This window comes from Furipterus horrens, unplaced genomic scaffold (genome assembly GCF_987537825.1).
Source record: "Furipterus horrens unplaced genomic scaffold, mFurHor1.1.pri manual_scaffold_5, whole genome shotgun sequence".
Taxonomy (NCBI): Eukaryota; Metazoa; Chordata; class Mammalia; order Chiroptera; family Furipteridae; genus Furipterus; species Furipterus horrens.
Genome location: NW_028327175.1, coordinates 178219717 through 178237096, shown reverse-complemented (window position 1 = coordinate 178237096; position 17380 = coordinate 178219717). Strand labels below are relative to the sequence as shown.

The window sequence follows — 17380 nt, the reverse complement described above, 5'->3', positions numbered from 1 at the left end:
TGAACAAATGACATAAAGGGTACCCCAAGAACATCAGGCTCAGGAGATCAAAGAGACTGCACCACTGAAACCCCCAGATCTTCTATAAAGAATCTCATACTACAAAGGTAGGAAGTCAAAACAGACAAATCCAAAAAACAAAACAAACAAGAAGAATCCAACATGGTAAGACACAGAAACAACCTCTCAATGAAAAGAAAAGAGGAATCCCCAGAAAGAGAGGTAGATGGAATAGACATAGCCCAAATGTCAGACATGGAATTCAAAACAATGGTGATGAAGAAGCTCAATATACTTGACAACCTCAAAAACAACTATGGCAACCTCCAAGGAAGTTACCAGCAGCTCCAAGAAAATTACAGTGAACTTATGGAGAACTACACCAGCATAAAAAAGGACATAGAAACTATTAACAGGGACCAGGAAGAAATGAAGAACACAATCTCTGAATTGAAAAACACAATAGAATCAATTAAAAGCAGGCTAAACGAAGCAGAGGATAGGATCAGTGAGTTAGAGAGTTAGAGGACAATGTCGAAAAAAATTCCCAGACAATACAACAAAATGAAAAAAGGTTGAAAAAATATGAACAAGATGTAAGGGAATTACAGGATAGCATGAGAAGAAATAATATCAGCATCATCGGAATAAGAGAGGGAGAAGAAGAGGAACATGGAATTGAAAAGCTGATAGGAGAAATAATGACAGAAAAATTTCCCAACATGATGAGAGAAAAAGTTATGCAAATTCAAGAAACACAGAGAGTCCCAACGAGGAGGAAACCCAAAAAAACCCACTCTAAGGCACATCATAGTTAAAATGGAAACATTCAAAGACAAAGAGAGAATCCTAAAAGCAGCAAGAGAAAAACAGCAAGTAACATACAAGGGGGCTTCGATGAGGCTATCGACCGATTTCTCAACAGAAACACTACAAGCCAGAAGGGAATGGTCAAAAATATTTCAAGCAATGAAAACCAAAGGCCTACAACCAAGAATACTGTACCCAGCAAGGCTCTCATTCAAACTAGAAGGTGAAATAAGGAGTTTCCCAGACAAAGGAAGACTAAAAGAATACATCTCCACAAAACCAGCATTGCAAGAGATGCTAAAGGGAATGTTTTAAGAAAAAGAAGAAAAAAAGAGGAGAGGAACACAGGTACTAAGGGAAATGAATAAATACATGTCAATAATAACCTTAAATGTAAATGGATTAAATGCTCCAATTAAAAGACAGGGGTAACAGAATAGATAAGAAAACAGGACCCACATATTTGCTGTCTACAAGAAACACACCTCTAAACAAAAGATTTACACAGAGTGAAAGTAAAGGGTTATAAAAAAGTATTCCCAGCAAATGGACATTAAAGAAAAAGCTGGAATAGCAATACTCATATCAGACAAAATGGATTTCAAAGCAAGGGCAATAAAAAGAGACAAAGAAGGACATTTCATAATACTTAAGGGAACAATCAATCAGGAAGATATAACACTGATAAGCATATATGCACCCAACATAGGAGCACCCAGATACATAAAGAAAATACTAGAAGACCACAAGAAGGAAATTAACAGCAACACACTCATAGTAGGGGACTTTAACACTTAATTATCAACAATAGACAGATCTTCAAAGCAAAGAAACACCAAGGATATACAGGCATTGAACAACGCACTAAACCACATGGACTTAACTGATATATATATATAGAACTTTTCACCCCAAAGAAGCAAAATATACATTCTTTTCAAATGCACATGGGACATTTTCAAAGATAGACCACATGATAGGACACAAACAAGCCTCAACAAATTCAAGAAAACTGAAATCATATCAAGCACCTTTTCAGACCACGATGCCTTGAAACTAAAAATCAACCTCAGAGAAAAAAATCAAACACACCCAAGTTCATGGAGAATGAATAACATGCTATTAAATAATGAATGGGTTAACAATGACATCAAAGAAGAAATCAAGAAATTTCTAGAAACTAATGATAATGAACACACAACAGCCCAAAACCTATGGGACACAGCAAGAGCAGTCCTAAGAGGGAAGTTCATAGCATTACAGGCATATCTGAAAAGGATAGAGGAATCTCAAATAAAAAATATAACCCTACAGCTTCAAGAACTAGAGGAACAAAAACAAACAAAGCCCAGAGTGAGTAGAAGAAAGGAAATCATCAAGATCAGAGAAGAATTAAATGATACAGAGACCAAACAAACAATTCAAAAGATCAACAAAACTAGGAGCTGGTTCTTTGAAAAAATAAACAAAATCGACAATCCTTTAGCCAGGCTCATCAAGAAAAAAAGAGAGAAGACCTAAATAAATAAAATGAGAAACAAAAGAGGAGAAAAAACGACTGATACCACAGAAATACAAAGGATTGTAAGAAATTACTACAAACAACTGTATGGCAAGAAATTTGACAACCTAGAAGAAATGGACAAATTTCTAGAAACATATAACCTTCCAAAGCTGAATCAAGAAGAAGTAGAAAGTCTCAACAGACCAATAACAAAGAAGGAAATTGAAAGAGTAATCAAAAATCTCCCTGCACACAAAAGCCCTGGACCGGATGGCTTCACAGGCGAATTTTACAAAACATTTAGGGAAGAACTAACTCCTACCCTCCTCAAACTATTCCAAAAAATCCAAAAACAGGGAAAAATCCCAAACTCATTCTATGAAGCCAGTATTACCCTAATTCCAAACCCAGGTCAAGACACAACAAAGAAAGAAAACTACAGGCCACAATCACTGATGAACATAGATGCTAAAACCATTAATAAATATTGGCAAACAGGATCCAGCAATACATCAAAAAGATCATACACCATGATCAAGTGGGATTCATCCCAGGGATGCAAGGATGGTTTAATATTCGCAAATCAATAAATATAATACATCACCTAAACAAAATGAAAGACAAAAATCACATGAGCATATCAATAGATGCAGAAAAAGCATTTGATAAAGTACAACACCCATTTATGATGAAAACACTCAGAAAATGGGAATAGAGGGAGCATACCTTAACATAATTAAGGCTATATATGAGAAGTCTGAAGCCAACATCATACTCAATGGACAAAAACTGAAAGCATTCTCGCTGAAATCAGGAACAAGACAAGGCTGCCGACTCTCTCCACTCCTATTCAACATAGTGTTGAAAGTCCTAGCCACAGCAATCAGACAAGACAAAGAAATAAAAGGCATCCAAATTGGGAAAGAAGAAGTAAAACTATCATTATATGCAGATGACATGATAGTATACCTAGAAAACCCTATAAACTCCACTAAAAGACTACTTGATATAATAAGTGAATTTGGCAAAATAGGGTACAAAATAAATATACAGAAATCTAAGGCATTTCTGTACACCAACAATACAATATCAGAGACAGAGACAAAAAAGAAAATACCACTTACTATAGCAACAAGAAAAATAAAGTACCTAGGAATAAACTTAACCAAAGAGATAAAAGACCTGTACTCTGAAAATTACATAACATTGAAGAAAGAAATTAAGGAAGATACAAATAAATGGAGGCAAATCCCATGTTCTTGGATGGGAAGAATCAACATCATCAAAATGGCCGTACTACCCAAAGCAATTTATAGATTCAATGCAATCCCTATTAAAATACCAATGACATATTTCACAGACCTTGAACAAATACTTCAAAAATTCATATGGAACCAAAAAAGACCCTGAATAGCCAAAGCAGTCTTGAGACAGAAGAACACAGCAGGAGGAGTCACAATACCAGACATCAAACAATACTACAAAGCCACTGTGATCAAAACAGCCTGGTACTGGCATAAGAACAGACATATTGATCAATGGAACAGAATAGAGTCCGGAAATTAATCCAGGAATATACGGTCAACTAATATTTGATAAAGGGGGAAGGAACATAAAATGGAGTGAGAAGAGCCTCTTTAACAAATAGTGCTGGAAGAACTGGACAGGGACATGCAAAAAAATGAAACTAGACCACCAAGTTACACCGCACACGAGAATAAACTCAAGATGGATCAAAGACTTAAATGTAAGCCGTGACACCATAAAACTCCTAGAGGAAAACATGGGCAGGAAAATTTCAGATATCCCACGTAACAATATTTTCACGGATACATCTCCTAAGGCAAGAGAAATAAAGAAAAAAATAAACAAATGGGACTACATCAAACTAAAGAGTTTCTGTTCAGCAAAAGAAAACATCAGCAAGATGAAAAGGAAACCAACCATGTGGGAAAACTTATTTGCCAATGATATCACAGACAGGGGACTGATCTCCAAAATATATAAAGAGCTTATACAACTCAACATCAAGAAAACAGACAACCCAATTAAAAAATGGGCAAAGGACCTGAACAAACACTTCTCCAAAGAGGACATACAGAAGGTCCATAGACACATGAAAAAATGCTCAACATCACTGGCCATCAGAGAGATGCAAATAAAAACCACAACGAGATACCACTTTACATCTGTCAGAATGGGCATCATCAACAAATCAACAAACAACAAGTGCTGGTGAGGATGTGGAGAAATGGGAACCCTACTTCACTGTTGGTGGGAATGCAGACTAGTGCAGCCACTATGGAAAACAATATAGTCGAGTCGGCAGCCGTCCGTCTCGAGAGACGATGGTGTAGCTTCTTAAGAGTCTATCTGCACCGCCGAGAATGGCTGTGCAGTCCGACTCGGGAGTGACACGGTATCTGTCTCCTCCCGTGTTGAATCGACATCTTGCGATGACGCTGGAGTGTCCTCTCCAGTGAAGCTGAAGCTACAGAGCCTGGGCAGGGTGATATGGAGGGTCTGCTGTTGCCCATGCAGCAGACGCCCCCTCTCTTCGCAGCTGAAGGATCCAAGGGAAAGATGGAGTCAATACAGCTTGGCTTCAGGTGTGCCGCAGGAGTTGCCGGTGTTGACTACAACATCAAACCGCCTTAGGGACTCCGGCTCCGGATTTTCTGTCGGGGTTTACTCCCTTAGCCTTTCCCCTGAAGAGGTATGCCGCAAGGCAGCGGAGGTTTTTTGGAATCAGAGTTTTCCTTCTCTGATGTGCCCTGACTGGAAGATCGAACCAGCGACACTTAGCTCGCAGGCCGACGCTCAATCCACTGAGCCAAACCAGCCAGGGTAGGAAAACAATATAGAATTACCTCAAAAAACTAAAAATGGAACTGCCTTTTGAACCAGCGATTCCACTGGTAGGATTATACCCGAAAAATCCTAAAACACTAATTCAAAAGAACTTATGCACCGCTATGTTCATAGCAGCACTGTTTACAATAGCTAAGTGCTGGAAACAACCTAAGTGCCCATCTGTAGATGAGTGGATCAAAAAACTGTGGTACATTTACACAATGGATTACTATGTAGCAGAGAGAAAGAAGGAACTCCTGCCATTTGCGACAACATGGATGGAACTAGAGAGAATTATGCTTAGTGAAATAAGGCAGGCAAAGAAAGAAAAATACCTTATGATATCACCTAATACAGGAAACTAAAGCACAACATAAACAAATGAATTAAATAGGACAAAGAGCAGAATAGTAGTCAATAGGGGAGAGGGGGCAGAGAGAGAAGGGGGATAAATAAGGGAAGGGTTTAGTTAAGGAACGTGTATAAATGACTCATGGACATGGACAACGGGGAGGGATATGATTGCGGGAGAAGGGGTGGGCTGGGTGGTGGGGAGCAATGGGGGAAAAATGGGACAAGTATAATTGAAAAACCAAAAAATAAAATAAATGAAATAAAAAATAAAAAGACTCCATAAACAAGCTTTAGCTATTAGAAATTTCATATTGTTCCTTTTTCTCCTTGAGCTTTTATATTCAATTCACTTACCAAACAAAATTTTATCCTTCTTTAGTACTTTTTTTGTTTTGAAAGTTCTTTATTGAGCATCCTGTTATACTTCTCTGTACAATAACATGCACACAATTTAAATTAAATTTTCATTTTCTTATTTCATAAGGCTGTAGGTTTTAATATTCTTCTGGATTAAGTCATCAGTATTATACAATTATTAATATTTGTAAAATGAGTGTAAAATTAATCAAAACCACATAAATACAAAATTTAGATAAATAATAACCATAAGGAGTAAAATTTTATTAGAAATTTATTTTATTAAAATGCATTTCTATTTTACTTCATGTACCCATGTATAAATTTGGTTAGGGATAGACTTTAGCCTCTATTTATTCCTATTTTTCTAATAAATGTTATCTCTGAAACACGTCATTCAGTATAAAAAGGGGCAGGTTTGGATGAAGTTTTCTTATGCCACTCAGTACTTTAAACTGCTTCCCAGTTATAAGTGAAAAGTCATATAGTGATTTATCATGGAAAATTATTTTTAATACTCTATTAGCTGACAACAGGATTAGGTCATTATTCAATCCTTGTTGAAAGCAAAATGTTGGAAACCTCCCCCTAGTGAAAGATTTAGTGGCCCAGTCATTAGTCATTCACCTTCTCAACACTGACACCAATATTTAAAATCATCTCTTCTTTGGTGCCCACCATTTTTGCCCCTAGAACAGGTCTCCATACTGTCAATACAAGTCAGGGTAGATGAGGGCTATGCTTAGATTTTCTGAAGTAAAAAGGGTGGTGTGACAGACGAGGGAGGAAAGGAATACAGCCTGACCTCAGATATTTTTCAGGAGAACGAATTCTTAGGAAAGAATACCACAGAAGGTGAGAATCTAGAAATAAATTTTTTCTTTAAACTGTTTTTTCTAATAGTACCTTAGGTCTGCAAGCCCCAGAGTATGCAAAGCACTGATCGATCTACATAATAAGCTTTGAATAGTGCCAGGAATTTATGAAGTACTCAATAAATATTAACTATGACTTTATTATTGTTGTATCTATAAACTGTCTGGTACATAGTACTAGAATGGAATACAGAGTATACCCTCACTTATCACTGATAATTACATTCCAGACCCCCTAGCGAAGTAGGAACCTTACGTTTATTCTACACTCTTAAACCTATGTAACTTTAACAACATACGTATACAGTACTGCAAAATCCCGTGATATAGCAAAAAAAACCACGATAAATAATTAAATATAATATTTTTAAAAATCCCGCAATACAGTTTGGCCGCAATAAGTGAACCGTGATATAGCGAGGGTCTACTGTAAATGCAATACAGAGAGTGTTTAGGTACTAAGAGGCAACTAGGCCAGATAAACCTAAAAAAGTCTACTTTAAAGTTGAGATTCTCTCATCCTGGTCTGGAATCAGAATTGGTCACCTACTTGACAGATCACTCCAAATATGTAGCTAAAAACAAGAACATTTTCTTTGCTCACAATTTTGCAGGTCAGCTGTTTGGGCTGGGCTCAGCTGAACAGTTCTGGACTCAGCTGGAGTCACTCACTCGTGCAGCTACAGTCCAATGGTCAGTCAGCTGGGGCCATGTTGTCTCATCTTCCAGTAGGCTAGCCAGGCTTGTGATAGCAGAATTCCCTGCAAGAAGGGATGGAGAGTGGGAAGAAGAAGAGGAGGAGGTGGGGGAAAGAAGGAGGGAGGGGAGAGGAACGGAGGGCAGGGCAGGATAGGGTTGGGAAGGGGAGAGGAAGGGAGAGGGAGAGAGATTGTGAATGTGTGTGTAAACTTTAGGACACAGGGGCCTTTTATATCTCTGCTTGGCTAATGTTTTATTGGCCATAGCATGTCATGTGACCAAGCACAGAGTCAGTGTGGGAGTGTGTTACACATGAGTGTGGTTAGATGCAGGGATGTGTAATCACACAATCTATCACACAACCCCAGGGCCCTGTGGCTGCTTCAGCTTTACTTCTATTTGAGGTGAACTCAACTGTGAGCTTAGATTGAACACTTCTTAGGATTAGTGCCTAGGTATTCTTATTTTCCCTCTATAAATAGACTCTTGTTTTTCTCAAGACCTACTGTGGAGGATATCATGGTCTAAGACTATTTCTTCAGGGGCATCTGTTTGTCCTGGAAGAGCATTAATCAGAGAATGGAAACCCACTTTATAGACAGGAGTGTCTTAAGTGGAAACAGGTGACCCAAAGAAGGCTTTTCATCATTAAGGCTGAGCTCATAAGTTGGGTGACTCTGTTACTATTGGACCCTTCAAGTTAGAACTCAACTCAACCTAGCAAAAAAAAAAGTTTTTGGTTATGTATCCAGGAAGTCTGGGGTGTATGGCTTCATGCCTGGCTTGATGCAGGTGTGGAACAATATCAAATCCCTGTAATGTCCATGCTCTGGCTCTGCTGTACTCCTCCAAAGAGAAGTATGAAAGCCCTGAGAAGTGGCTTGAACCAACATCTGGTCAATACCTGGGTGCCTACATCTCCTGTTAATTCCTAGAGCATATATGTCTAACGTAGCATTTATTTACTATCTTCTATTTCTTTTTCCTTTACAGGGAGACGTTATTTGGTGAAATGCCCTCAGAACAGGTAGGAATACTTTTCCTTTTTTCAAATGAAACTATTCGCTATTTTACTTTGTTTTGATATTACCAAGAAATTGGTTAAATTTGTATCTTTACTTAAAGGTCTTCACATTAATCCACAAACTGGCCTAAAAATGTGTGTACTCCTGCACAAATTTGCATATTTCCAGACTCCATGCTCTGGCTATCACCTCCAGAGGATACAGAAAACATGTGGTTCATGCTGGTCCATCATGCATGCTGGAGGAGGCTTGGCACCTGCTCTTGGAGAACAGTTCCCCCTTTTGGAAAGGGTTGGACTGAACTGCTCTGATGCCTTGTGACCATGATCACTTCTAATCTTTTTCCAACAATGCTTGCTTATCCTATGCCCCTCTGCAAAATGCAGCCATTAGTAATATATGTGCTAAGATGCTAGCCTTTTAGTGGTGGGACACACCTCACAGTTAACATAATAGTTATGATTAATATTGCAGACTCATAGTGTTGAAAAATGTGAGACTTTTGATCCAAACAAGACAGCATAGATCAGTTTGTCCTTGTTCTCCCCTGCTAAATACAACCATAAACTTTGGAAATAATATAAGAGCCAACCAAAGGAAGACTTTGAAAATCGGTTAAAAGAAAATTACAGAAGTCAAAGACAAAAAAATCCTAAAAGCAACCAGGGAGAAACAATGTATTACCTACAGGGTAACACAATTTGAATGACAATGCATTTTTTAATCTGAATTGATGGAGGGCAGAAAGAAATTGAACCACTTTTTTCAAATAGAAAAAGCAAAAACAAAAATCCCTGTAAACCATAAATTCTATATCCAGCAAAATTATTCTTTAAGAAAAAGGGGTAAATAAAAACATTCTCAGATGAAGGGAAACTAAAAGAATTTGTTACTATCACACCTACTTTAAAAGGCATTCTTTTAATAACAGAGAAAATCTTGGTGCATTAGGAAGGAAAAAGGAATATAGAACATAAATTTGGGTACATAAGTAGATTATTTTTTCCTCATGAGTTTTAAAAATAATATTTGATGATTAAAACAAAAATTAAAAAATCATCTGATACTCAAGAAGAACATTGTTATTTAAAGTGGGGACAATAAAGTGGCCTAAATAGAACTGAGATTTCCACACTTCACTCAAAGTGATAAAATGTTGGGACCAGGACTGTGCAAGTCACATATATAAGGCAACTTTAATATCCCACTTTTTCAGCAAGGTATATCTGAAAGAGAACTTCAAAGTAGCTCTTCCTACTCCTGATGTGATCCCCCATTGAGCCCTGAGAGAAGAAGGCCCATCCCAGAAGCCAGGCACCAGAGAGTAAGCCCCTTTCTCTCTCACCCTTCCTGCTGCTTTGTCCTCACCCCAGGCCTTGCATTGCCTTCTTTTCCCGGTGTGTTCATTTTGCCTATGAGCTTGGATTAATGGCACCCATGTGTTGCTTGGGCATAGTTGGGGAAAACATAATTCTAGCTGAGGCAACAAGCATGTGCAGTAAATGGAGAGCATCCAAAGGATAAAAAAAGACATACTGTGCAAACAGTAATAATAAGAGAGGTTATTGCTAAATTATATAATTTAAGGTGAAAAATATAAGAGACAAAGAAGGAAGGTTTATATATAAAGGGTCTAAATATCAGAAAAATATAAAAATTATAAATCTATATGGACCTAACAACAGAACTTCAGATACATAAGCAAAAACAGAAAATTGAAAGATAAAATAGGTGATTCTAGAATAGTAGTTGATTTCAGTGCTCCACTCTCAATTAATTAATAGAATACCTAGACAGAAAATTAATAAGGGCACAGGAGGAAAAGCAATTTGACCTAACACATAAGAATACTCTACCCAATGACTGCATGAGACATTCTTTTCAAGTGTATTTGTAATATTCTCCAGGACAGACCATTAAAAAAAAAAACTTAAGAATTTTATGTATGTAAGAAATCATACAAAGTCTATTCTCTGACAACAACAGAATTAAATAGTAATTAATGACAGAAAGGAATCTGAGAAATACCCAAATGTTTTGAAATTTAGAACAACATACTTCTAAATAATATCTGGGCCAAAAAAGAAATCACAAGAGAAATTAGAAAATATTTTGAATTAAATGAAAATAAAAACACAATATACCAAAACTTATAGGACCCAGCTAAAGCAGTGCTTACAGAAAAAATTATGACTTTAAATGCCTATTTTAGACAAGAAAGAAGGTCTCAAATCAATAACCTAAGCTTTCACCATAAGAAACTAGAAAAAGAAGTACAGGTGAAATCCAAAGTAAGCAGCATTAAGGATATAATAAAGATTAAAACAGAAATTAATGACATAGAAAACAGACATATTTTCGAAAAGAATATACAAATTACTGACAAGTTCACACAAATATGTTCAATATCATTAGAGAAATGCAAATAAAACCCCAATGTGATGACACTACACACCCACTACAAGGGCTATAATAGAAATGACAGGCAGTGTCAAGTCTTAGCAAGGATGTGGAAAAACTAGATCCCTGTAGATTGCTGGTGGGGTGTTAAATGGTGTAACCACTTTGGAAAATGATTTGTTGGTTTCTTAAAACACTAAACATAAATTTATCATATGACCCAGCAATTCCACTTGTAGGAATCTACCCAAGAGAAATTAAAGCATATGTTCACATAAAGACATACATGCAGTTGTTCATAGCTGCTTTATTCGTAATAATCAGAAGACAGAAAAAAACTAAACTTGTTCGTTGATTGCTGTATAGATAAACAAAACTTAGTATATTTATTCAATGAAATACTATTTGATAATAAAAAGGAACAAACTGCTAATATGCTCCACCATGGGTTGACCTAAAAAACATTAAGTGAAAGAATTCAGATGCAAAAAATTGCATATTGTATGATTCTATTTGTTTGAAATGTCTAGAAAAGGTACACCCGTAGAGACAGAGAGTAGATTAGTACTTGCATAGGGCTGAAAGTGGGAATAGGGATTAACTATAAATGGACAAGAGGGAACTTTTGGGGGATAACAGAAATGTCTAAAACTATATTGTAGTGATGATTGCACAATTTGATAAATACACTAAAAATTACTGAATTGTACAGTGATGATCAGTCAATTTTATAGTAAATAAGTTATCCCACAATAAAGCTAGTTGTTTCTTTTTTAGAGCATATGTCCCCATAAGACATTTCAGATGGGGGGAGGTGATGGCCGGGTGTCAGAGGCTGTGGAGAGACAGCCTGCACGGTTTCTCAGGATTTGCTTGCTGGGACCCAGTGTCTGGCCTCTCCACACTAGCATGCAGTGACAGGCATTTGGGCCTGTTTCCCTCCCCTCCCAGGCTTTCTCTTCACTTGCCCTACTCTGAGCTGGTGCTGACTGAAGCTAGAAGTACGAAAGAGGGCATCATCACAGCCTGGCAGACATTGGAGTTGGGTCTCCCCCAGTCCTGGGATGCCTAGCAGAGGTCAGATTATAACTCTAGTTCTGCTGAAATGCTGTCTCGTCTATGAGCTGGTGCTGTCAATAAGACTGGCTGGGTCCCCAAGTTAAGCTTTCCCCATGGTCCTGCCTTCTGTTGGGCAAGTCTGCAGATCTGCCTCTACTCCACTGCACCTAGAACCCTGAAGGGGCCAGGCCTGCTCCCATACACCTGGAAATGGGCACCTTGCTGACTTTCATTTGTCTTCCTGATTAGAATTTCATGCCAATTTAACTAGGTGCATCCCAGATTCCTTGTTATGGTACCTCACTAGTGAACAGGGGAACAGGCTATCCTTTGCCTTTGAATTATCGTTGGATTGTGTACTCTGTCTCTGTAGCCCAGGCAGATCCTCCCATTCCTGTCCTTCCAAGGGGCTCCCAGATTCCCAGCTCATTCATCTGTGCTGTGTCAGTGGGCAGCTGGGACCCTGGAGTCCCAAGGTATGGTCAAGGCAAATGTCCCTCTGTCCTCAGATCACTCTCTCTTGAGGAAGAATGGGCAGAGAGTACAGGACCAGGGCAAGGTGCCAGAAATGGAAACCCTCAGGTAAGGAAGGTACCCTCAGGAAGAGGCCACATGCTGGCACTGAGCCTACAACCACTGAATGGGGGACCTTGCCATGTGACTGGGGTAGAACCTGGAGACTCTGGAGAGTTCCACAACTTTTTGAGAGAAGTTCAAACAGAAAGAAAACAAGTCTCATCTTGAATTTGTGTCATTCATGAAGTCAGACATGACCCTGACCTTCAGGGATGGAATACTGTTTTTTTTTTTTTTTTTCCCATGGCAAAGTGCTATTGTGGACAGAGAGCTGGACTCAAGCAGATATCTCAGGGCCCTGCAAACTTTGAGACATGTCCTCCCTAGAGAAAACAGCTTTGAGAGCAGCTCAACTGCATGTAATTTCTCCAAATGAAATGCTGCCAATTGCATGTAGGTGTGATGGGCTCCCATACCATGACATACCTCTTTAGTGGGTTCAGATGCTTTCCTTCTTATAGGTCATGTTCAGGAAAGCTGTCAAGAGAATGGGCAAGGGCACAGGGGTGGCAATTCTCAGCTGGTGCATTTCCTGACCTTTTATTTGACCTCCTCGTACACTGGGGAACACAATTTTCATTGAGTTAGACTAACTTTTGGCATCTGAATTCAAAAATGATGCCAGTTTTTCTCTATCATGTCAACTTTTTAAGGTACAGGATACCCTCCCTTTATCCCAAAAATCATACAAAATGTACATACAAAGGAAAAGAAAGAAAAAATTACCTGAATATACTGTTTATATTTAGAGTTATTTTATTCATATAAAGGCTATATATTGTTACTGTAAATCAAATTGTGTACAAGTAGTAAAGTTCTGCTACCAAATATACATATTAAGGTAAAAATATATGCTTATAGCTTTTCCTGGAGTGTTTAATCTGTGGACAATCTCGCCTGATGCCCCAACAATAGTCAGCCATCGTATGTACATCCCATCCACCCTGATACCGTGCCTCCATGACCTTCAAATCTTGGAGGAATTGTTCACCTTGCTCATCACTGCCGGCACCAAGTTTTTTTGGGAAGTCAGCAAGATGGCTATGCAGAAAATGCACCTTGATGCTCATGTTGCAACCAACCATTTTGAAGTTCTCCAAGAGTTTCTGAACAATTTTGGTGTAATTCTGTGCTTGTGTATTTCCAAGAAAGCCCTTGATGAAGTTTTTGAATGGCAACCAAGCATTCTTTTGGAGTTCTGACATTGTCCTGATGAAATGTTCATCTTTAACAAGCTTCTGAATCTGTGGACCGTCAAACACACCAGCCTTTATCTTTTCAAATGACAGGCTAGGATATGCCAAAATGAGATACTTGAAACAGTCTCCTTCAGTTGGCAAAGCTTTACCAAATTGCTTCATGAGACCTAGTTTTATGTGCAGAGGTGGGAATGCAATGTTCTTTTTGTCAACAAGGGGCTCATGTAGAATGTTTGGATCACCAGGTTTGAGGTCAGATCTTGGAGGCCAATTCGACTCCACCCAGTGCTTCTCATGAGCTCTGCTGTCCCACATACACAGAAAACAGGGATACAATAGTCCCTCTCTGTATTGCAGTCCACTTATTGTGGCCTCACTGTATCACGGGATTTTAAAAATTATTATATTTAATTATGTATCGGGGATTTTTCGCTATATCGTGGGATTTTGCGGTATTGTATACATATGTTGTTAAAGTTACATAGGTTTAAGAGTGTAGAATAAATGTAAGGTTCCTACCTTGCAGGAGGGTCTAGAACGTAATACCTGCAATAAGTGAGGGAATACTGTACTTGGTTATCTGCGTTGCTGACCAAGAAGGAAGCAGACCATTTTAAGGTCAACACAGATGACCCAGTTGTGCTTGTGATATTGCAACAGATCAATGACTATTTTTATGTCTTCATATTCTTCACAAAAATAAACTGAATGGCCAATTGGGACTGCACCAAATAAATTGACGTTGTGGAGGAGGACACACTTCAAGCTCTGCTCTGAGCTATCAATGAACAGCCGCCATTCAGTTGCATTATATATTGGAATTCCCAATTCCTCCATTAAACCATGTATGTTATGGCAATATACAAAGCCACTGTCACTTGGAAAGTACTGCAGAAATGCACTTTCTCTTGATCAAAAGTATGATGCCTTCTCTCCTTTTTCAAGCGAGTTTTTCTTGTGCAGTCTTGATGCTAGGAGTTCTGAAGCCTTTTTGAATAGTCCCAGATCTCATGCCAAACCATTCAGCTCATGCTGATCAAATCCCTTACAAACTGAGTCATCTTCAATTTCAAAATCTTCATCGTTGCTGTCACTTAGTTCTTCACCATATTCCTGTTTTTCGAAAGAGGATAGTTCAATGAAAACTGGCACTGGGACTTCAGATGAATAAGGCACTGGGCATATAGCTGGTGGTAGACTAGGATACTCTATTTTACATTTATTTTTCTTGTTATATCCTGACATTTTCACTATACAAAAACAACAGTCACTTGAATGATCTCTGGGCTCTCGCCAAACCACAGGTATACCAAATGGCAATTTGTCACGTGTTCCCTACGTCCATATCCATAAATTCTTGACACACTGCTTGCACACCTTGCGAGGGGCCCAAGACTTATCTTGAGCACCAAGTTTTACTTTAAAATATGCAAAATAGGCTTGCCTGACTAATGGTCTGGTGTTTGTCCTTTGACTGGGAATGGTGAAACTGTCACAGATACAACAAAACAAATCAGTGTTGTTTAGACACTTATGATGAGAAATAGCAGGGGCAGACATGATCTGAAAGGAAATACGTACATATGTAAATAAAAAATTAATTCTGCTAACTCCTTGTATACAGACAAGAACTTGGACTACATTTCAGAATACGATTCACAACTGGGAGCTGTGGGACAGCAAGTAGTTTACATTATTTATTTATACTCTGCCTTATTTCAGGATTTAAGGTGGGACAAAATGGTTTGGAATTGACTTGATGGGCAGTAGATTGTGTAGATCATTAAGTAGATTGATAAAAGTTAAATTTATGCAGTATTAGTCTGAGCATAACCCTGGCTGGTTTGGCTCAGTGGATTGAGCGTCGGCCTGCGAGCTAAGTGTCGCTGGTTCGATCTTCCAGTCAGGGCACATCAGAGAAGGAAAACTCTGACTCCAAAAAACCTCCGCTGCCTTGCGGCATACCTCTTCAGGGGAAAGGCTAAGGGAGTAAACCCCGACAGAAAATCCGGAGCCGGAGTCCCTAAGGTGGTTTGACGTTGTAGTCAACACCGGCAACTCCTGCGGCGCACCTGAAGCCAAGCTGTATTGACTCCGTCTTTCCCTTGGACCCTTCAGCTGCGAAGAGAGGGGGGGTCTGCTGCATGGGCAACAGCAGACCCTCCATATCACCCTGCCCAGGCTCTGTAGCTTCAGCTTCACTGGAGAGGACACTCCAGCGTCATCGCAAGATGTCGATTCAACGCGGGAGGAGACAGATACCGTGTCACTCCCGAGTCGGACTGCACAGCCATTCTCGGCGGTGCAGATACTCTTAAGAAGCTACACCATCGTCTCTCGAGACGGACGGCTGCCGACGACGATATAGTGAATTCACTATATAGCGGCACACAATCTCTCAGCACACTGTCTCATGTGTAACTGAATAGCCTAGACAAGTATGAACCTGTTGCTGCTCTCCAAGGTCTTCCCCCACTTGAGGGAGGTTTGCTTTCAGCCAATAGGAGAGCACTAGTGCTTCCCTTGATCTAGGTTCGATCCAGCCTAGAGTGGTTGCATTAAGATAAGCTGTACAGAAAAAACTTGATGTGATAGAAGAAAACTAACTGCAGTTTTGAAATCAGCATGACTATTTAAATCTAAAACAGCCGAAAAATTGAACTCCACAGGAACTATGTTAAAATTGTTCCCCAGTGTCATAGGTTTGAAATAACAAAGTATCGTATTTGCAAATGGGTTATGTTACCTGTGCCAAAAGTAGTTACAATAGAAATTATCTAAGCTTTCTTCATGTTTTCTGGTACATATACTTTCTCAGGGATAAACACGGGCAGAGACTATTTATATGTTGGAGAAATTATAGGCACAATTTTACATGGTTTGTGAGCTTAGTTTAAAGCATTTTGCTCTCTTTTCTGAACCGTCAAAGATTTTTAAACATACCCCAACAATCAAAATATGGGATTTAATTAATAATGATTTTTGCAGGATATTAGAGTAAAGGCAAACTTATGATTTCAATAAAATCTAAAGATATGTGCTCTGAACTTAGATATGTAACTACTTGCTTTATTTGTATAATATTGAATAATATTATTGTTACAGACACTTATTTCTTCTGTGAAAGTCATCTGCAATGATGGTTCAAGGCTCTGGGACCAGGCGGCCTCAGTTCAAATCCAGGCTCTGCCACTAATTGCTGTGTGCCTTTGAGTAGTTTTTCAATTTCTCTGGTAAGATGGGGACAATGATAGCCCTATCACATAACATTGTTGAAAGGATTAAATGAGTCAGTCCTTGGTAAATGGTGAGATCTATTTAAATGGTTCTATTATTATTCAGTCAATACTTATGAGTGAATCTTCTATGAGGGACAGTTTATAAGACCTATAGAGCAAGGATGAAATAACACAAAGCCCATACCCTTGGGGTCTGCATCAAATGGGAGACCCAGAGAGGCAAAATTGTGACAGCACCCTTGGGATGATACCCACAGAGCTGTCTTGGGCACCCAGAGGAGGTGTTCCTAATTCCATCTCAGGGGTCTGTGGGTGATAAGGCAGGCCTACTGGAGGTGAAATGAGGGCCAAATCCTGAAGGATGAGTGTGTTGTAGGAGAAGAGAACTGGGGAGGGTAGACACAGAAGTGGAGGAGAGAAGCATAGCAGG

General features: G+C 38.9%; 1 protein-coding gene across 1 annotated transcript in view; it reads left to right on the top strand.

The window, feature by feature from the left end:
- VSTM4 (V-set and transmembrane domain containing 4) overlaps nucleotides 1-17380 on the top strand; it is a 125645-nt gene that overhangs the window by 55630 nt on the left and 52635 nt on the right. Inside the window, exon 5 of the mRNA XM_090278358.1 lies at nucleotides 8446-8479. Coding sequence (XP_090134484.1) covers nucleotides 8446-8479 — 34 coding nt within the window. The remainder of the gene's footprint in view (nucleotides 1-8445; nucleotides 8480-17380) is intronic.